Source organism: Magnolia sinica, chromosome 3 (assembly GCF_029962835.1).
Source record: "Magnolia sinica isolate HGM2019 chromosome 3, MsV1, whole genome shotgun sequence".
Lineage (NCBI taxonomy): Eukaryota > Viridiplantae > Streptophyta > Magnoliopsida > Magnoliales > Magnoliaceae > Magnolia > Magnolia sinica.
Genome location: NC_080575.1, coordinates 49,042,480 through 49,065,465, shown reverse-complemented (window position 1 = coordinate 49,065,465; position 22,986 = coordinate 49,042,480). Strand labels below are relative to the sequence as shown.

At 41.0% G+C, this 22,986-nt stretch overlaps 1 protein-coding gene across 1 annotated transcript in view; it reads left to right on the top strand.

Moving 5' to 3' along the window:
* LOC131239908 (lysine-specific demethylase REF6) overlaps positions 1–22,986 on the top strand; it is an 89,124-nt gene that overhangs the window by 23,691 nt on the left and 42,447 nt on the right. The window contains exons 2-4 of the mRNA XM_058237838.1: positions 7,269–7,347; positions 7,672–7,739; positions 17,271–17,421. Of these exons, the coding sequence (XP_058093821.1) occupies positions 7,269–7,347; positions 7,672–7,739; positions 17,271–17,421 (298 nt within the window). The remainder of the gene's footprint in view (positions 1–7,268; positions 7,348–7,671; positions 7,740–17,270; positions 17,422–22,986) is intronic.

Sequence of the window (22,986 nt, the reverse complement as noted above, 5' to 3'; positions counted from 1 at the left end):
AAATAGGCCAAAGCGTCTCGTATTCATTCAAATATTCATCATATCATGTATCTCCAACCCATTTATATGGCTCTATTTGTAGCCTTTTACAAAGTTCCTTAATGCAGAAAGCCAAGTGATAAAACATATTGGTTCCCTTGTGGTGGCCACGTTCTACTCAACTTGCTAACAAATATAAGTGTTCTAAATAACAAAACTTAAAAATAGGAACCAAAGAATGCAAATCTGATTGGACCTCTCTATATACCAATTGTATGAGACTTTATATATAGTCATATTGATGTAGGACGGTCTAAACTAGAATGCATGTGTAAGCACATAAATTATCCAGCGAAATAAACTAAGCAAATCGATTGAAATATTCAACATTCCACATCATAGTAAGGATAATAATAAAGGAAACATGCAATGGTTGAAGATCATCATCACAATCCTACAGTACCATATTCAAATCATGCGTGGATTGGATCCGGTGATGGATGTGACCTCCCGATATTGCATGGTTTCAATCTAACAGTCAATGCAACTTTTCTAGTCTAGGAAATCAAAGGATTTCTGGAATAGGGACGGCTGGAAAATCTGAAAGAGGGTTGGGATCAATTCTCATATTTTCAGGGTAAGGGGACTTCAAGAATCTAATTGTAAACAGTAGCAATCAAAGAATACTAGGCATAGAAAGAGAAGAAGAAGGTTGGATGGTTAGAAACAAAATTTAGAAGAAGAGAACATATTAAGGGAAGAGAAGAAATCCCCGCAAAGAGAAAGGGGAAGGAGGCACCAAGCTTTCATTAAAAAAACATCATTAGGTTTATGGTAGAAAATACTCTATTTATAAAATTCGGATTAAAAAAGAAATGTCTAAATTACCTCTATAACAAAAAAAAAAAAAAGCGCAAAACAAAGCTTTCAAAAAAATCCCACGTAACAGATCGGTCTTCTTACTCATCCTACACGTGTGTCCTAATGTGGGGCCTTCAATTAATCGAGGGACATGTGTAAGGCCTTCAAAATCCTCCTTGGTTGTGCGATGAACCATCGTTGAGCCATAAAGATGTATTCGTCGGCCGCCTTTGTTTTTGATAAACTTTGAAGGGTCTGATGTCCTCATCAACTCCCCTTGGGTGAGAAGAACTCTTCTCCGACGAGTTAATACTTATGTGCGTCTTGAGAAGGTCCCGATCAATCCGCTGCAGTTCCGCTTCCGTAGGCCATGTGGAATTGGATGATGGCTTGTTCTTCCATTTAACAAGGTACCTTTGGAAGCCCCCATCTCGTGTGAAAACAATCTCCTCATCCACTATCCCTTTAATCTCTTCCTTAACAAGGTACCTTTGGAAGCCCCCATCTCGTGTGAAAACAATCTCCTCATCCACTATCCCTTTAATCTCTTCCTTATGGTCAATTGATAGTCGAAGGGGTGGAGTGGGTTGAGAAGTAAAGTCAGAAAGTGGCCAAGGGAGGGAAGAAGAAACAATGGAAGGGTTAGGACAAAGGACTAGATCTTCCACATTGATCGTTGAATTTATTCCCATTTCAGGTGGAAGGTCTACCCTGTACGCATTAGACCCAATTTTACGCAATACTTTGAATGGTCCAGTACTGCGATCTTATAATTTCTTAGCGAAACCTTGAAGAAACCGCTCTGGTCTAATCCTAACCATTACATAATTCCCTTCATTAAATTCTGTCCACCTACAATGTTGGTCAGTTGAACATTTATACTTATCATTACTCGCAATTATTCACTGTCTAACATGTGCATGCAAGTCATGAATGCGTGGTGCAAATGCATCGGCTGACTCAGAAGATCTTTGGGTAACTGACATGGGTAATAGGGTTTGAACCCATTAATAATTTCAAATGGACTTAACCTTGTAGATCTATTGACTGAATTGTTGTAGGCAAACTCGGCTGTAGGTAGAATAAATCCCCAAGTTTTCACATGTTCACCTACTAATCATCGTAAAAGGTTTCCAAGGCTGCGATTAACCACCTCTGTTTGGCCATCAGTTTGGGGGTGGTATGCAGTAGAAAACTGCAAACGTGTTCCCATCATGTGCCAATGTCTTCCAAAAATAATTGGTAAATCTGACATCACGGTCAGACACTATGGTCTTAGGTAAATCATGGAGACAGACCACACCACCAAAAAAGACCTTAGCAATATTAGACGGATCCAAAGTTTTAGAACATGGGATGAAATGCGCCATCTTAGAGAAGCGGTCCACAACAACAAAAATAGAATTGTGCTTTTTAATCATCTTGGGAAGCCCAAGCACGAAACCATGCTAATGTCTTGCCACGGAGCATGTGACACAGGTAATGACATATATAATTCAGAATTTTTCTTTTGCTGCTTCGTCATCTGACACGTTCTACACTGCCCTAAAATTTTGGCGAAATCTCGCTTGAGACTTGGCCATTAGAAACGATCCTCTATGAGGGTAATAGTCTTATTGTGATCAAAGTGGCCAGCTATCCCTCTTGATTGAAGCTCCTAGATGAGGAATTTACGGAGGGATGTACGAGGAATACATAAACAATTTCCTTTAAAAAGGAATCCATCTCTCAACACGAAATCCCCAACACTTTGCCGATCACTCGAGAGTGACGTATAGGTTGTTGGGTTTTTTCAAAATAAGAAGAAAAGAAATTTTATTTTGGGAAAAGAATGGTTGTGGCTTTGATGATTGTTGGTATGAATGGTGATGCCTCTTGGTAAAGGGAGCATCTTTTGAATTTGAAATGGAGGGATACCATTGTTGGAAAGACACCACCATTGATGAAAAGACACCATGGAAGATGTCTTTTAATAAAAAGGGCCTTAAGCATCTCTTGTGATTCTATATAAGCCCATCTTTTGGTCAATCCGAATTCACAATTTCCAACAATCTCCTCTCCATCTTCTTCACCATTTTTGTTTTTTGGAAGGTTTTTGGAAAGATACAGTTTTCAGGCGCTAAACTATAAATAATTTTCAGGCAGTAAATTACAAACAGTTTTCAGGGGGTAAATTATAACAGCACAGAAGTCAGGGTTGTACGCTGTAAAAGTGTGTTCGGGGTGTGGTTTTTCGGTTTTGCAGGCCAAAACCCACATTTCTCCGGTCTTGGAGAAGAGGCTTATTGTATCCTGGAGGCGGATTTGCTGTAACCCTCTTTCAAATTGGTTTAATCACTAGTAGGGTGCGAATATCGCCTTAAAGATAGCGACATCGTAACGCGCCTTAAGCATATCTTTGGGTGATTCATTTTCTATTTTTCCGCCTCAAAAATAACATAGGTATGCCCAAAATATGGACATGTGGGGTACTCGTCTCTCAGTTGCTCAAAGCCGACAACTCTTACACTCAAAGAATTGAGCAACGCCACTTTACGGCTAAGGGCATTAGCTGGTTTATTCTTTACCCCGGTCTTATGTTTCAAGACAAACAAATACTCTTAAAGGAATGCAACCCACTTAGCATGCCTTGGGTTAAGTTTTTTCTGGGAGTGAAGATAATGTAAGGCCTCATGATTAGAGAATAAGACAAATTCCTGCGGTAGGAGGTAGTGGCGCCAATGTCTCAAAGACCGCACTACTGCATAGAACTCCTTGTCATAGGTAGAGTATCTTTGTTTTGCCTCATTCAGTTTCTCACTGAAATAGGCAATAAGATGACCCTCTTGACTCAAGACTCCACCTATACCAACGCCAGACGCATCACACACAACCTCAAAGACTTTAGAATAGTCGGGAAGACGCATGACGGGAGCTTCAACCATATTTCCCTTAATTTCTTTGAAAGCCTTAGCTGTGGCTTTCGACCACACGAATTCTCCCTTCTTCATACATTCTGTAATGGGAGCCATAATCATGCTAAAACTCCTAATGAACCGACAATAGAATGTGGCTAAGCCATGGAAGCTTCGCACCTCATGGATGTTCCTCAGTTCAGGCCAATCAACTATGACTTTGACTTCCTCTGGGTCTGCACGCATCCCTTCTGCTGACACTATAAACCCTAAGAATACAACCTAACTGGACATGAACGAATACTTCTTAAGGTTAGCGTATAATTTCTCCGCCCCAAGGACGCTACAGACCAACTTCAAATGTTCAAGGTGTGATTCTCTAGTGGTGTTATAAATCAGGATATCGTCGAAGTGCAACACTAAGAATTTCCCCATGAACAGTCTTAAGACCTGGGTCATCACTCATAGAAAAGTGCTGGGTGTGTTAGTCAAACCAAAAGGCATGACCGACCACTCATATAGCCAATCCTTCGTCTTGAAGGCTGTCTTCTATTCATCACCGGGGCGTATGCGGATTTGGTGATATCCACTCTTGAGATCTATTTTGGAGAAAATGGTGGACTTAACCATCATGTTTAACATGTCATCAAGCTTAGGTATGAGAAACCTATACTTGACTGTGATTTTGTTGATGGCTCTACTGTGCACACACATGCGCCAAGTGCCATCTTTCTTAATTGTCAGTAAAGCGGGTATGATACACGGGCTTATGCTCTCCTGGATAAAACCCTTTAGCACTAGCTCATCTACCTGCTTCTTCAACTCTACATGCTCTGCAGGGTTCATCCTATAGTGAGGAAGGTTTGGTAGAGTCGACCCAGGGACAAGATCAATGGCATGCTGGATGTCCCTCATGGGTGGTAACTCATTCGGCAAATCCTAAGGGAATGCATTTCTGTACTAAGACCGGGGCTACCTTGGGTAACTCTATTGGTACTTCTGGTGTAGCCTCTCTAGCCACTAAGGCATACACCGTCGAATTCTCCTCAGTCTCTCTTTCAAACTCTTTAGCTGTGATGATGTGGAGAGACTTGGGTGTGGATTTCCTCACTTCTGAAGGCTCACTTGCCTTCTCACCTTTCTTCTATGCAATGTTTTGTGGTGGCATAGGATCAATTTTGATCTTTTTGTCGTTATGCATGAAGGTACACGCATTAGAACGACCGTAGATCGTGACGTCATTATCGAATAGCCACGGTTTGCCTAGGATGATGTGACCTACATCCATGGGCAACACGTCACATCATAGGGACACCTTATAAGACCTGAACTCGATGGGTACAAGACATTGATGGGTGACAGGAAGGGAAGTCTTGTCTACCCATGAGACTTTGTACGGGTCAGGATGAGGGGTGGCCTCTAATTTTAGACGGCCTAAGATGCTAGTGGAAATTACATTCTGGCAACTCCCACTTTCCACTATCACCTTACAATTTTTCTTACCACACTTGGCAATCGTGTAGAAGATAGCGTTGAGACGCTAGTCAATACTACTTCTAGTCTGGGCTAGCACACATCTGACAACTGATAGTGTGTCATATCACCCACCTCATCCTCATCACTCAATGATCCTACGGGCTGATATTCTTCAACTTCAAAGTCACCCTGATCATACTCGCTATCCTGGGAATCGCCTATGACTAAGGCTTTACCCTTGCTCTTAGTGGGAGACTGAGTTGTAAAATGGCCAATATTCCCACATTCGTAGCATTGCATATTCTGTCCTCCACCTGGACCAGCACCAAGGATGCATTTTCCCTTGTCATCCCTAGGCCTAGGCGGAACATTCGCCTGCGCCCTGGGTTGATTACCAATGTTGGGTCTAATTCCCTGAGAACCAGTCCTAACATTAGAATTTCGGGAATTGAACCGTCTTATGACAGGAGTCTTAAGATACTGCTCTAATTCCTTCACCACTTGGTACATCTCGTCCAAATCTGTCACGGGCCGAGCCCAAAGCTCGCGCTGAAGATCTGATCGAAGGCCCGTCTTGAAACGCGCGAGCGTTACTAGAGGGTCTTCCTCAATGTCACACCGCATCATGAATTCCTCAAATTTTGCGATGTATTCTGTGATAGGCATGGATCCTTGGCGTAAAGATTGCCATTGTTCCAAGAGCTTTTGGCAATAAGAGAGAGGGAGGTAATACTTCTCTCTTAGCATAGCTTTCATCTCACTCCATTGGGTAACAGGAGTTCCTCCCACTTGTTCAATCCTATGCTCTGTATTGGTCTAACATATCTTCTCTTCCCCCACAAGCTTCATTTTGGCAAACTGCACTTGTCGGGTCTCTGACATCTCATGCCACTCAAAATAGTGGTCCATGTCAGCTAACCAATCAAGGAATGCCTTGTAGTCAAAGCGACCATCAAGGCTCGGGTAGTCAACCCAGAGCGCAGGCGAATGTTCCGCCTAGGCCTAGGGATGACAAGGGAAAAGGTGTCCTTGGTGCTGGTCCATGTGGAGGACAGAATGTGTGATGTTACGAATGTTGGAATATTGACCATTTTGCAACTCGGCGTCCCACTAAGAGCAAGGGAAAAGCCTTAGTTATAGGCGATTCCTAGGATAGCGAGTATGATCAGGGTGACTCCGAAGTTGAAGAATATCAGCCTGTAGGATCGTGTGATGTGTGTGTGGATAGATGCATCAGTTTTCATTTTTGTAGTTATTTTTCTGGTACCATTTTTCTTGTATTAGGTGGTGGCTAATTACATAAGAAGTCATCCATATATATGTATTTTTTGTTTTCTGTTTGATTGCTGGTTGTTAATGAGGAAGGTCAGCTTGTTTTGTGAGTACCACAACCTTCAATCTGAGGGATTGCTATTTGTGGTTATGATTTGCTATGAAGTTCTGTAATCCTCCCTATTAGTCGTTCTTCTCTTTCATGAATTTGGATTTTGGATCAAGCTAATCATGCTCTAGTGTTGCTCAAAGTGGTGGCGTGAAATGATCTTGTTTGGTATAAAGAACAAACAACTACATTGTACTGATCATTATTGTAAGGTAAGCTTCTCAAAAGTGGAGGTACTGTTAACTGTCTCGCATTTTTTGTATGTGGGGTCCATATCAGTAATTTAAACCATTGATCTGATGGGCCCCACCATGTACAAGTGATGCTCAATATTTTGAGATTGTAAAAGAACAATTCGATATGGTTGCCTAAAAACTACACAATTAAGAGAAGAAAGTACAGTGGCAGATCATATTCCATGCGAATAGGCCAAATATCGAAGCTTTGGGATCTTCTAACCTGGGATTTCGAGGCAAACCCTATCGCTGTTTGGTACCTTCAGGTCAATGGTTTGATGGCTAAACCATTCCTCCCATATTTATGATATCCTGGATGTCAGTGAACTATACATTTGTTGATGAGCAGGACCCTCGTTTCTTCTGATTTAGTGCATATTTGGTTTACTATGTTCTGTGTAGTTCAAACAAATACTTGCTGATCCTGTTTATTTTATGCAGTTACTTTTGCTATTCTTGGAGAAAAGACCACTGTCATGTCCCCTGAAGTGCTCATTGGTGCGGGAATCCCTTGCTGCAGGTACCCTCACTCATTTTCCCCCCCAAGTATATTACATGAACTTAATGTTTGAGTTATGGCATGAACCATCATCATCATATCAGCTCGTCCCAGCTATTTGGGGTTGGCTTATGAAATCCTGTTTTGCCAATCACGTCATTTGAAACAGGAATTCTCATGATTGATTGGCAAAAGCTGGGCAACCTTGAACTCACCTAACATCAACCCTCCTTTACTGGGCTTGGGACCAGCTGGTGTGTTGCTATCAGGTGTTGTAAGAATTGGATGGATGGCATGGCTAAATCCTTATATTTTGCTCACTTTTCTCGTTTATCTTCAAACCAGATTGGTGCAAAATGCTGGAGAATTTGTAGTCACTTTCCCAAGAGCATATCATTCCGGGTTCAGTCATGGTGTGTCATACTTCACTCTTTTCTCTTTTGGATTAGACAAAAGCAAATGAACTGAGTATATCTAAAATTGAAAAAAAAATGTTAAACAGTATATGCTCATATGACTTTGCTAAATTGTGCTAGTTTTCTATAAATTATTATTTTTAATTAATATTAGTTCCTCTCAACTTTTGGGATATTGTATGCCCCAACTTTTTTCTAATGACGCATTATGTTAGATCTACATGTCACCAAAGACAACTGAATTCACCTTTGTTGTTATGCTAAGAGCTTGAATCCCTGCTAAATCATTTTTGCTGCTCATAGATATGTTAAATCGTGCTAATTTTCTATGAACTGGTCTTTTTTTCCCCTTACAGATGATAATATTCTCTCCCAACTTGGGATTATTGTATACACTACTCATTGTATATACCACTCAAACTGAAAGGGAAATTTTATAGGATAGCTATAAGACCAGCCATGCTTTATTGGATAGAATGTTGGGAAACATGGTATACAATAACGGTAATGGTGGTTGTAATGGCTGTCGTTACAACTATTACATTATGGGCCGTTATGGCCCCCCCTGTAATGATTGGTTTTTTCTTTATAGAAAAAATATTGAAAATATTCCAAAAATTGAGAGGATTCCAATATTTTCCAACTGTTCCTGATATTATCTTCCAACTGTTTCTGATATTATCATTAGAATACTGGTATTCCGAACCAGAGATTCTAGGTTCGATCCCTAGTGGAGTTGCCATTTTGTTTTGATCAAAAAACATGTTTATGGGATTCGAATATTTGTATTCTAATAACAATAAGGAAAGCTTGAATGGAAGAGTATTCGTCGTCAACAATTTTATTAATCTGAGTTCTCATTACATTCCTTGCATTACCCTTGATTCTAAAATAAGATACAATTAATTATATAAAGTCAAATAAGAATTGGAAATGATAATTTTGGTAGTATTTCGGCTTCTACAGAATGTCCGTCAAAGTGACAGAAGAGTTGTGCGGATTTGGAATCCCTCTTTGCACACTGCAGAGTAGTAGTAGAACTGTCATGCCCCAAACCCGGAAATCGGGCTCACAAAATTCCCGATCGCCGAATCCGGTGCCGACAGCCTCTGTAGTACCCCATTCTCGGCTCCCAGCATGCATACGCCAGATTCCGATCCTGGGATCCTAGAAGGAGGATTTTCCAACGTACATTTGTCTCGTAAGAAGCATAACCACAAGTATACCCAAATTACAAGAACAACATCATCACCACATATCCACTAATATAATCATTCGAGTACACTGCTGAAATGGAAATACAATATAAAGATATCAAAGTAAACTCCAAAAGCTCCACCGCACGCTCCTGCCTCAGATCGGCTGCATCCTAACATCACCTGCACGCATCTATCGTGCATAAGCTTATAGAAAGCTTAGAGGGTGGTGAAAGTGTGTGCGCAAGATAAGTGCCAAGCACACAAATACAACGCCATAAATCATACAATATCGGAATAAGAAGAAATACTGACAAGATCATGAATCATACGATATCAGAGTAAGCGGAAATATACTGGTAAGTCTATGAGTCATACAATATCAGAATATGTAATGTAGATTGGCTATGCAAACGTGGAATCATAGGAAGTCAAATATCAGATGCGCAGGATGCAATGCAATATACAATATGTGGTGCGAATGAAATGACTAAGCTGCGGTGTGAAGTCGGGATGATAGTACGTAGTATCACAGGCTATGGGGTCCATCACAAGGGACTTATATCTAAACCAGTCCCATACCTAAATTCGGATAGTCAGACTCAATGTGGTAAACTCCTGATCTCAGGTTAGTCGCACGCCCCAACCGAAATCCTGCTCAATAAGTCTACATATCAGTACGGTTCCTCTCTGGGATCTTCACCGGGGTCTAGTACACTCCACATTGACTGTCGCCCAACCTAGTGGGTGGAAGAGACCACACTATCCGCCTGACCAGTAGTCTGCCAATACCTACCTGGCTCGTCGATAGCGGACCCATTTGCGAGCTGGTTAAACTCAGCCTAGCTTACAACCCTCTCACTCGGGCGGATAAGGCTACACCCCCTCCCAACCAACCACGATACAGTGGGAGACGCGGCCTACTGGTATTTGGCACTCGAGCGCTCATGTATCCACTCGGTCTAGATTTTGGGGCGTCTTCTGGCTTCAGAGGTTTATGGACTTTCACCCACGGACATCCAACGTGCCCAGATGCTCGAACCAAACATTTTCGGTGTCCCATCTGGCCATCCACGATATGCCTGTGGAGGCTACAGCCCTGATGTCGCTAGGGCGTACAATGATCATGTTACACATGCGAGATGCATGAGTCACACCGTCCAGTCATGCAGCAATCCTGCGCGTACCGCGCGATAATGTGGGGCACTCCGTCTCATAAGGAGTCCCGTGAATAGTCTGCCCAATGACATATGCTATGATCAGTCACTAATATCAAGCATACATATGATGCGTACGCAGATATCACGGTGGGGCCCACGGCTGGGACCCACGGTCCCAGCGTAAACGCAGCAGCGTCCTCTGGACATCCAGCAGCAGGCGCTGCATGCTATATACATATATTTGAAAAAAGGTTTTTTCGCGGTTTTTCGTAGGTGGGGCCCGCATCAGGAGAATCCGACCCAGCTGCTGTTTAATTCTATGGCTCAAGACGGCCTGAATGAGCCCAATATTCGATGTGTTTTGGCGAATAGAAAAATCAAGGTGGGTCCTAACTGATTTGAATGGTAGAAATCACAGTTTTCTATGGTATGGCCCGTTTGATTATCGGATTGGCTTCATTTTTCGGCTCAACGCCTAAAATGAGCCGAGGAATAGGATGGATGGCGTGGATTAAATCCATACATCAAGGTGGGGCCTACACGAGTGGCCCACCCCAAGTTTTAAATCAAACTGATATTTTTGTTTTCATTTCACGTCCAGCGTCCCTGGACGTTGGACGGTTTGGGCGCACACATATTTAAGGTGGGCCCTGCTTGGGTGGGCCACCAAATGGGTGGATGGGGTGGATAAGACATACATCAAGTGGGGTACGTCCGGGTGGGCCACACGACCACATCATCACTCCCAACAAAAATGAAAGAGAGGGAGAGAGAGAAAGAGAGAAAGACCGAGTGATGGAGGGACCCCGGCACTATGGGCCCTCCCTTCCATACATCACAACATACATCAAGTGGGTCCCATTACATGTGGGCCCACCGATCAAAATCAACGATGAAGATCCTTTCTCCCACTAAAATGCAAGGTCTAGATGACCCTATTCATGCAAGGAAAATAAACATCATGATGGGGTCTATGGAGAATGGACCCATCATGGAATGATCATGAAAATCAAGGTGGGCCATCGGCCACACCTAGGGTCCAAAGTGAGATCCATACCATCAATCGGTAGGCCTCACTTGGCCCATCATAGAAAATGAAATCTAGGCCTATAGAAACACCCACCTCTGATCTCTTCTTCCTTCTTCCGCCAATGCATGCTACAGCTTCATAGGAATAATTTCAACAATTGAGATGAAAGTTGGATGGTGGAGGTGGGAGATAGAAAGTGGGCCACACAAAGCTCTCTCATGGAGCTTGGACGTGCACCTCTCTTTTGCTTGGAATTTGTGTTGAGAAAGAGAGAGAGAAATGGTGGTTGTAAGGGAGAGGTGATGGATGTGAGTTGATAGGTGAACTTGACATGTATGGGTGTGTAAGAGAGAGAGGGAGAGAGTTGACTTTGGGGTTGCTCTTGTACTTGACATGAGGTGATTGATTGATTGATTGATGGGAATGATGTAGAGATTCTCTTGGGATTGCAAATGCGCGGTGTTTTCCTCGAACTGAACGCGGGCCCACATCTCCTGGTCTGGGTATCGGATCAGTATGCAAGACGCGGTGTTGGAACCGCGGCGACGGTGCGGTCGCAATGATATAAGTCTCGGATTAAGCTGATTCAAATATACGGGATTCGACTTAGGGTCGCGCGCAAACGTCGATTATAGGTCGCGGGTTGCCGGAATTCGACGGGAAGGATTGCGGGAGTTTACGGAACGGTACGGGCTAGGAGACGGGTCTTACGAGAACCATCTTAAATATGCAAGTGCACCGGGCTTTAATCCATTCTCTTTCACTATAGAGTAGTTGTGCGGTCGCGCAAGGTTGACAAGTTGCATGGGCATGCAACTTATCTGGAAGTTTGTTTCTGCTTCGAATCTGCTCCGATTTCTTTAACTCTTGGGATGCACTGACTATGGCTAGTGCACAACTCCCGGCGAGGAGTTGTTGTGTGGATCCTCCTTGATACCTTTCTCTTCTTCGGATAGGATCTCCAGAAGGCTCTCTGAATTCTCCAAAAAGTATCCAAATGAGAGGGCCAAATGAGTATTTATAGTTAATCACACGTGCAACACCTAAACTCTACACAACTTAATCAAATTGCGCTGATGACTTCAACTCTTATTAAGATTGCACCTTCATGGTCTTGCTTCCTCGCAGCTGTGCAACTTCTTCTTATTACGTGGTTGTGCAACTTATGTCCCAGATAAAAATTTTTAGTGCCTCAACTGAGGGTAAACTCATGGATTATTGGATGGATGGAAGTTGGAACCAAGATGATGGAGTGTGTCTTGTATGTTCATCTTGAATTGTTGATATACTTATCGAAAGGAGAACAAAAGAACTCTCTCTTTGCTAAAGGCTGTGCTCACTACCCAAAAGGGTAGAGCATATTCCTTAGTCTTTAGGATTAAGAGTGCTGAAACTCTCCAATTCTAGAACTATGTTCTCTTGACTATTTTAGATGATGAAGTGCTTATGGGATGTAAATGGATTCTCCATCTAAAGCTTTGTCCTCAATATATTTCATCTTCTTTGGCAGAGGGTCTAGTCTTGCAATGTTCATCTTGAATTGCCAATATCCTTCTTGAGTTGAGCTTGGAATTGGGGTGGGGAAGGAGAACAAGAGAAGTGGAATTGGGGTGGAGAAGAAGATCAAGAGCTCTTTTTCCTTAAGATAAGCGTCGTTGTGTGTCACTAATCCAAAAGGGTAGAGTGCACTCAGCCTCTAGGATTAAGAGGTTCTGAAACTTTTCAATTCTAGATCAATATCATCTAGATTTCTATTTTTCTGAGTTCTTCTTGAATTTCCAGGGATTTTTAGCTTGGAGTTGATTTATTTATAGAGCTTTTAGATGGTATCTTCATGGTATTAAAAAACAGTTACATTACTATAGTATCGGCAATTGCAAAAAGGGAAAGATTACCCCCATTACGTGACAGAGGCATGAACCAGTCCATTATGAAAAATATGGGCTGTATTGCCATAGTTATGGGACCGATACAACTGCTACAACCATGAAGGACCTACTATGGAGCCTTTTTAAAAAAAAAAATGTTTCCCTCGTTTTCCTCTTCTGTATTTATTTGAACCATGAAGGAAGCTTAGAAACTAATTTAAAACTAGATCTGGACCTGTTTTGAGGATCAATATAAAATTTGAGTGGGATTTGATGAATTCAAGTGAAGCAAGTAAGCGACCATTTTGGGAAATAATTGGAAGAAGGGGTAAACCCTCAAATTTTTTTTTTTTTTTTTTTTCACTTCTGTCATTTTTAATTCTATTTTATGTATGGGACTTAATCCACCAAATCTTGCTTGATTTTTGTTTGATTAGGGTTAGTTGGTCGTCTTTTGATAGGTCAAGCGGACACTCTCGAAAGATAGCATTCTTACCAATGCATGGCCCGTTACACCATCAAATACATGTCGGAACAAAAGAATACATACTTTGGATCCTCTTATTTTATACAATTTTACCAATACATTTTGAGATACCCCACCCAAAGAAATATATAAATAAATAATCGGCTGCTACAGGGCCTTGCCATTTAGCCAGCTGATACCCATAATACCTTGGGTAGCTCAACATCTACGATGTTGGTTTGATGGTAGGAGGGAAAATTGAGGTGTTGGAAGAGGCAATTAACATGGGAGGAAGGCTTAAGGATATTTTGGAAGGGTTTGGGCTTGAATGGATGGAGTTTGCCAAGTGTCTAAACCACAATGCTCCATGATGGTAGGAGTGGAAATTCACAATCCAAGCATTGTTAGGGGGTGTTGTCTGGTAGAAAAATATGGTTGATTTGGGCCTAATTTGTTGTGCTAGGGTATTTTGATCAAACTTAGGTAAAAAAAGGTCAACTAAAATTAATTATGGGTTTTGGATTTCCGTGCAAGGATGTAAATGTAATTTTGAATTATCTCCCTTGCATCAGGACTGCCTGATTTTCAGCCTGTGCACCCTGTTTTTGTTTTTAATTAGATTTCCATGCTTGGGCATTAGTTTTGGGCGATTTTGTACATGTCGGAAAGCTAATTCAATGGGCTATCTAATGACTCTGGTTGGATGTGGAAATTCAATGGAGGAGTTAGAAACACATGGATTTTGCAAGTTGGGTCAACTTTCTGAATATTTAATCCTGCTGGTTTCTGTGCACCTTTTGAATTCGATGACTTGCTGGTGCTCAGAAGTTGGATCAGGCTGATTTTGGGCTCATTGGAAAGTTGATTTGATGGGCTGTATAATGTACTAGGAAGTCTTGAAAATTGGGCAGATGAAAGCAATTGAAGCTCAAAGGGGACAGTTCAGGGACTGGGATACTCCCTGCATTGGGGGATTTTTTTTTTTTGTTAAATGTCACAGGGAGTATCCAAAAAGCATCTCTCCAGATTTCAGAAATCTTTGCATCCCAGAGGGGACTCCAAGAAAATAAGGTTGTGGGCCCAGACCTGGGTTGGGCTGGGTCCTAACCCAATCAGTCTACCCCAAGTCAGTAGCTGAAGTTTTGGGAAAGGTTCAAATGAAAATTTGGTTTAGGTTAGGGGTCTAAGCTTAATTCGTGCAAAATTCCAAGTCAAGAACATGACCCTCTTCTTGGGGATGGCTGAAATGAAATGCCAAAAAAATTAAGGTGGCCACCATACCTGGGTTGGGACGAGTCCTACACTTCTTAGTCTCCCTCATGTCAGTTACTGAAGTTTTAGGGGAAGTTCTAACGCAGGGGCATTTTCACACTGTGCTTGAGTGGGGTGGCCTATGTGAAGCGGGGGCACACTGGGGGTGGGTGGCCCATGTAAGGCAATACCCGTGTGAAGTGGGGCCCATGAGGGGGGCTCGGCTGAGGGCCTGACCTGGGCTATGAGATAAAGGGATTAATTCGCCACGCTCTATCAGTTCAAGCTTTTAGAGCAAGTGGTTAGTTGTCCTGCATCAAGTTCAGGTGAATTTTGGGTTTTAAGATGGGGCTTTATGCTTAATTCCTGTAAAATTCCAAGTCAACAACATGAACCTATATTGGGGATCGGCTGGGATAAATGGACAGCCTCATCCATACTTGGGGTGTCTACAATCCTGTTGATGATCTTTTGAATTGTGAAAGTTTGCACTGCCTTAATAAAGAAACAGGCACATGTGTACCAAAGGAAAGGGAAAGCATCCCTATGTATCATTTTTCTTGAGGTTTTAGAAGGATATCAGGCCTTTACAGGAATTACTCTTTCTAAGACTTGCGCAGTCCTGAACATGTGGCAGCGGCTGTGAGCTATTGGCAGTTTGGGACAGACCCTTTGTATAGCGAAACATTTCCCCTTTCCGATCATCAAATACAGTGGCTTCTGTCCACATGGTAAAATGCAACAGGCCTGCTGCAGGGCTCTGATTAGCGAGATATGCTTTGGATAGGATCACATGGCACTTGCTGTGGCTCAGAAGTGCTATTGGATAAGTTCAGCCTTTTGGAAAGGTTGCTTGCATTTCTGTGACAGAGGCCACCTCGTCTCTTCCATGTGGTGCGTGCTGCAGTATGCAACAAAGAGGGAAATCCTCATTGTGTCTAGAGGCAACTGCCTCCTTGCATCAGAAGTGGACATGTGCTAGCTGCTGTTGGTGCAGCAGTGAGAAGGGCCTTTGGTTCTCTTTCGTTTCCGTAAAAGGCGAATTAACTTCATCCTCCTGAAGGCTAGCACGTTGCAGCTGCTGTGGGTGCAGCTAGAAAGGTACTTGCTTCCTTCCATTTAAAATGGGCTTCAAATGCTCATTTCTGGCTTGCGCACTGTGAGCCAATTGCCCAACAGAGATGGCCCTGCATGCATGGCTGTTGCCGTGTCAACCAACTGAGATGGCATTATGCACATGCTGTTATAGCTGCCTTTTGTGTGTGGTTGTGTATTTTGCACACATCAACACAAGGTTCTGATGATGATGTCCTTTATGTAGTGTCAAAATGATCTTCACCATTCAAGACATACAAACATGTGTTTTCCATGCAAGCAAACTACTCTGTATTACCAAAACAGTATTCAACTGGTTATACTGAAAGGTCACTGGAAGGCTGATGTATTTATCTGTAAACTCATAGAATTTCTACTACACTTTCTTCTTCTGTTCTCTGATTGGAATTTTTCAGTTGGCAGCATGCCTCGTTGAAGCCAGTTGCTGGATTGGTTCAGTGTGCATTAAAGAGCCAGTCCCCAACCCGGGTAAAGTTGAGTTGATGTTAAGTCGGCAACTGGTCATTGGATTTTTTTCCTGTCAATCTTCAAAATTAATGTTTTGAATATGGTTGGCTAAACCTTAGTTCCAGGATCCTTCTAACTAGGTGTGGCTCCCACTCCCTGGCTTTTTGTTATTGCTCACATTTGGACAAGGACGCTTTCCAGCTCTTTCATTGCACCTGAATTTGTTGCTGCTTTGCCTCATGCTTCATGCAACTATGGCCCGAATAGGATTTATAAAGCCGATCCCAATTAGCTTGGATAAGGCTATAATGATGATGATTTTCAGTTAGCAATTGCAATGAGCCGTAATTGTGTACTTGGATTTCCCATGGAACATGTGGCTCACAAGTTCAAATGTAGCACATATGTGAAGTCGTATCAGGGGGATTCCAACTTGTTGATGCCCTGGCCCAAAATCGGGGTGTTCCAATCGTCATTTGGGCTGCATGTACAGAAGAAACGGATGGCTAAGAAAAGACCACTTGTCCATTTTCAGTATACTTGTTTGGTCCAACAGATAAGTTGACCGGCGTTATTTTTGAGGCAGACATGTTAATGGTGTTTCCCACATGATGAGTAGCTTGGATTTTGCACATTTGCCACGTTAGCATGTAGCCACCAGTCCAAAGGCGAAAATCTGATTTGTATGTCTCCCGTGATTTTTAATCTTGTCACGTTCTCTTTTGGCAGCTACAGAATGCCTTTGGGCTTCATTTATGGATCAGTTAAGATTCATTCAGCAAGTGATTACTTCCATTGTTCTTGCCACTTCTATCACTTAGTACTAGTAATCCGTTATACATCCTTTTCCGATAATCCCTAATGGGCAACAACCTTTCTTTTAATTTGTTATATACCCAGAGAACTTGCTTCTGGCTTGCCACAATAAATGTGAAATTTGTCATTTATGAGTTGGAGTGCTAATTTCCTTCCCTTTTTGTTTTGTGCATAATAGGATTTAATTGTGGCGAGGCGGCAAATATTGCAACTCCTGAATGGCTGAGAGTTGCCAAAGAAGCTGCAATTCGTAGGGCTTCAATTAATTATCCTCCTATGGTGTCTCATTTTCAACTGTTGTATGCACTTGCTCTATCATTATGTTCAAGGTTTGTTCCCCCATCACCCAGGAATATGCCAGAAGCATACTTATATCAGTGCTACAACTTTGTCCATTTTCTTGTGATTTTAGTGCTTGTTTCCCATTTATGTTGCTCTCTCTCTCTCTCTCTCTCTCTCTCTCTCTCTCTCTCTGTTTTCTATTTGGATTTAGTGAATGGGTTTGTCATGCATTCTTTTTGTTTTTGGTCGATGCCCTCCCCTCCCCTCTTGGTACACTAGTATGGTTTACTAGGTAAGACAACCAGATATCAAACCCTGGAGAAAATGATAGTGACACTTTTTTTTTTTTAAAAAAAATAAAATAAAATAAAAAAAATGAAGAAATGATAGCAATAGTGTTTAGTGATGAAAAAATTCCAGCATTGTGAATGGTAATTTGAGATCATGTCTTTGAAAAAAATTTGAAGTTATGTAAGGTTTTACTAGGTAAGACAACCAGATATCAAACTGCACCTGTTGCTGTGCCTCAGTGGTAGGCTCTTTGGAGTTTCAACACGAGGTCATGGGTTCCAGCATCCCTTGTGGTGTGAGTGCGAGTGTGTGTGTGTGTGTGTGTGTGTGTGTGTGTGTGTGTGTGTGTGTGTGTGTGTGTGTGACCAGATATCAAACCCTGGATAAGTCACACACACTACACTATCTCTACCAGCTGTACTAACAAGTCGGAGCAAATGATAGTGATACTTTTTTTTTCCCCCTTTAATGAAGAAATGATAGCAGCTAGTGATAAAAAAATTTTCCAGCATTGCGAATGGTACTTTGAGATCATCTCTTTGAAAATTTTTGAAGTGTGTGTGTGTGTATATATATATATATATATATATATATATATATATGTATGTATGTATGTATGTATGTATGTATGTATGTATGTATCATATCTATCTATCTATCTATCTATATATTTCCTGAGAAGAAATTGTTTGTGATTTTGATTTGCTCAGTTTGATACATTTTCCAGAAAAATCACTGTAGGTTGAATCTGTTGATCTTTTAATCAAGAGAAAAATGAGGCATTTCTCTTGGATTTTTCAATTCTGCCTTCATAAACCATTTCTAATTCACATTAGTCTTTCAACTTTTAATATAATCTTCTAGAGCTATTCCTTATTGATACTGTTCTAGTGCTTTTCGTAAACATTTATGCGGTCCCTACACTGAATTTGATGAGGTGGAACTCCCAGGAGCATGAAACTGACTGTGATACCTAGAAATTCAAAGGAGGTAACTGATCGTTCTCAAATCTTCATGCATTACATTAATATTAAGATAAAAGAGATATAGCGCCGTATGTGGATCATATCTAGGTATCATGGGGTACTATCATCAATGGATTACCAATCGTAGTGTGCGCATGCGCGCTTGTATGTTTTTTTTTTTTTTTTTAAAAAATAAAATCTTTTTAATGTATAAATGATAGCGATAGTGTTTAGTGATGCAAAGGAAAAAAAAAATACATATTCTTTGCAGAAGAAAGAAATTGTTAGTGATTTCGATTTGCTCAGTTTGATACATTTTCCAGAGAATTGACTATAGTTTTAATCTATTGAGCTTTTAATCAAGAATAAAAACAGGCATTTCTTTACGATGTTTATCTTCATAAACCATTTCTAAATTCACGTTAGTCTTTCTTCTTTTAACATATTCATCTAGAGCTATTCCTTGTTGATACTGTTCTAGTACTTCCAGTAAACGTTTATGGTGTCCCAACTCTGAATTTGATGAGGCAGAACTCCCAGGAGCATGAAACTGACTATGATACCTAGAAATTTGTGTGCGCATGCAGGGGGGGCGGGGGACCTACATGTTGTCACATGCCAATGTCTCAAATCTGCTGCACACCTTACCTTTGCACCATTTTGTGTGTGTGTGTGTGTGTGTGTGTGTGTGTGTGTGTATTAGAGGCTTTCTTATTCGACAGGTCCACATCTCCATAGCCACCTAAATGTTGTTACATGCCAATGTCTCAAATGTGCTGCACGTCTTACCTTTGCATCATTTAGGCTCTTGATGCAGGCCACAATTGAATGATAAGATCATGTAAAGATTGGACCCACAGTCGGATCACTCCTGCATGAAGGTTGGACCCACGTTTTAGATGTTATTAGTTATCTTTTAGTTTTTTTTTTTTGATAAACATCGGGTAATGAGGGTTTGTTTAGGGCTTGCTCAGTGTTTAAGTTGGGTTGTACTTAATGCCTGAAATTGCTAAATGTTCAACTAAATGGTCTGTTTAAATAAGTAATATTAGGTTTTTTTTTTTTTTGAAAGATGACAATGCTTTCATTAAAAGAACTATTGATACAAAAAAAATGAAGAAAATACATTATTCTTTTCATTGAAAATAGGTTGACTTGAGATTGTTTCTTCTTCTCCCCTTCCCTTTTCTGGTATCAAAATCATAGATCCATCTACATGAAGTGGTATCAATGCAGTTCCTTTCGAAATCTTAGGGAAATAGTTACCTCTAGTTGATTTGAAGGTATCCATACGTAGATCCAGTGGTTGGATATGATCTAAATATGCCAGTATTGATTCTACTTTAGTTGGCAACCACCCATTTTTCATTGATGAGATGTCGTCGAGATGATTATTTCTAGAAAGGATTTATGTCTGCATCATGATTGTCCTTACTCGTCCTCCATGATGAAGATGGAGACATTGCAAATACTGAAAATCATGCTCCAAAAAAAAAAAAAAAGAGAGAGAATAAAATGAAAAGCTCCAAACATCAGTGATTGTCAATGTAAAAAAAGGTCATGTTGACTCTCAATTGGTCGAATTTGAAGATTCAAAAGGAGACTTGCTTGGAAATATTGTGATACCTGATTATAAATGCAAAGGATCGACGACAGGATTGATGGGAAGGGTGATGGAAAGTTCAGTAATTATATTAGCGAAATCCCAGGAGATCGTTAAATTGAAATGTCCCACTAGTGACTAGAGTGCATAGATTGAGGAATCATAATCAGGTGGAAGATGCTGTGGAGTCTAAGAGTCAATTGAAGCAAGTAAACACACTAGGATCAATGATCCAGATTATAAGGCTGACAAATATGCCCTTAAAAGAAGCGGTAGCTGACCCCTGAAATGTGAAAAATAATGGAGGAGACGAAATGGTATGATCTGCACTGCCATCTATTGAAAGTGATGCAGATAAGGCACTTTGGCCTCCATCATCAATTCCTACTGAAACCTGCGAAGGAGCAAAATAGAGGAGGATCCTGTGATCTACCAATGAAGGTTTGGAACTCAATGAGTTTTTTTCCCCAAATCAGGGAGTCTGATGTAGCCATTTCAAATGTTAAGATACCAGAAGTTTTGGGTTCAAGTCCTTGCCTCGGTGGTAGACTCCCAGAAGTTTTTTCCCCATCTCTTTCCCTTGTATCAAAATCTTAGATACAATCTGCATCAGTTCCACTGTGTATATGCCTTTGAAAAAAAATGTGGTAGGTCGTATCATCAGGTGAACCACTCATATCTTCAAAAAGAAAAAATGTGGGCTGCACATTACGTGCACGAAAGAATGATTTTTTTTTTTTTTTTCCAGCTAGGGGAATTTGTGTTGAACGGGCAAGTGACAATTTATGGGGACTGGACAATAAGCAGTTTTCTTATATTCCAGCTAGGGGAATGGCAAGGGGTATTATTGTCATATAGAATAGTGATACAATTGCAATTGATGATACTTGGTGTAGGGAGTTCTCTCTATCCCTATGGTGCTGCTTAGTAGAGGATGGTTTCTTATGGACTTCATTTGCAGTATGCGAGCCAAATGATGCTGCAAGAAGGGAGATTTATGTACAGACTTATCAATGTCTTATGGGTGGTGGAATATTCCTTTGTGTATTTGGGGTTGGGGGACTTTAACGCCATTTGATTTGGATTAAATAAGTTGAGTGGTACTGGTATGAAGATAACTACACCCATGGGGAGGTTTGCCAATTCGATCGCCCAAAATAATCTTGTTGATCTTCCTCTCTATAGGGGTTAGGCATACGTGGATTAACAATGATCAGACAGTTTTCTGTCGCTTGGACAAATTCTTGATTACCCTTAGATGAGGATTCACACTTTTTTTGGGGTGGTTGAATATGTCCTTCCTAGGTCTGCCTCCGATCACATCCCGATTTGTTTGCACTTTTCAGTTATTTGGTTGGTCCTTCCCCTTTTCATTTTCAAAATTGTTGGTCAGAGCAAGAGGGCTCCTTTTTAAAAAAAAAAAAAAAAAAAAATCTTTTGGCCGCATGGTGGAATGAATGTAATGTCGAAGGGTGGGCTGGGCATAAATTCATGAAAGAACTTCATTTTGTGAAGCTTAGGTTGACAGATTGGAGCAAAGAGATGTTTGGGGAAGGCAACATAAAAAAGGAATATCTTCTTACAACTATTGGGATATCTGGCAGGATGGAAGAGACCGACAATATCAATGAAGAAAGGGAGGAAATGGAATGTATTAAAATCTAGGATCACTTGTTCTTTAAAAGGGAGGAGGTTGCCTAGAGACAAGTCAAGAGCAGTGTGGGGTAAATGAAGGGGATTGCAATACTACTTTCTTCCACAGGATTGCTGATGACAGTGTTCTATGTATTAATGATATCGATCGAAATCTCGGGTCTGACATGTGCAATACGGTTCTTCCTACACTTTACAACATACCGATGATATATTGTTGATATTGGGCAATATATCAAAATATCTCCGATATTTTCGATATTTACCACGATGTCTGCAACATTTCCTTCGACCATGCCACATACAAGGTTCAACCCTTCATTCTATAGGAGGGTTTTCTTCCTTTTGTTTCTAGTTGAATAAAGTAGAAGATCGCTGGAAATTAATTTCGATCCCCTCTTTAACAAGGTTGTTAGCAATTACATTTACCTCCTCTCGACATGGGAAATGAGATGTTTGTACTTGAAGCTAAATCCTGTATTTCATAAAACACTACAGACATGTAATGCCATGTGAATCTGGGACCAAGTTGTATGGTTTGTTCGTTTTGGTTTTTGGTTGTAATGTTTGTGTTTTATTGCTTGCATTATATGATAATTTTAAAAAATTGCTTGCATTATATGACACTTGATTTATGGTATGAGCTCATTTTGGAAATAATTGCATCACTTGTAGTTGACAATACCTATGTTGTCATGTAAACAATGGAAAACTGTTATGCAATTCTTTTTGTAATGTTTTTTGTTCTAAGAGTTTGATATTGTGTCTTTTAACACATCTTGAAGTTACATTGAAAAATGTCACCATTTTCCTAAATTTTCCTGTGTTTCCATCATATTGCGATAAATTCTGCAATACATGCAATATTTCCCGATCTTCTATGAGATTTATGTATCCCAAGGGTGCAATACATTATTGAAACTTGGAACATTTTCCTAATGGAAGACGTAGACAGAACCACATCCATAAATGATGGGGACATCATGCACACGCCCCCTCTATGCACGTATTCGAGGAGGAGGCGGGCACCACTTTCGATTTGGATCGATGACAACATCTTTGGAGGACCCCATAATTAGGGGGCTACATTATGGAGCATT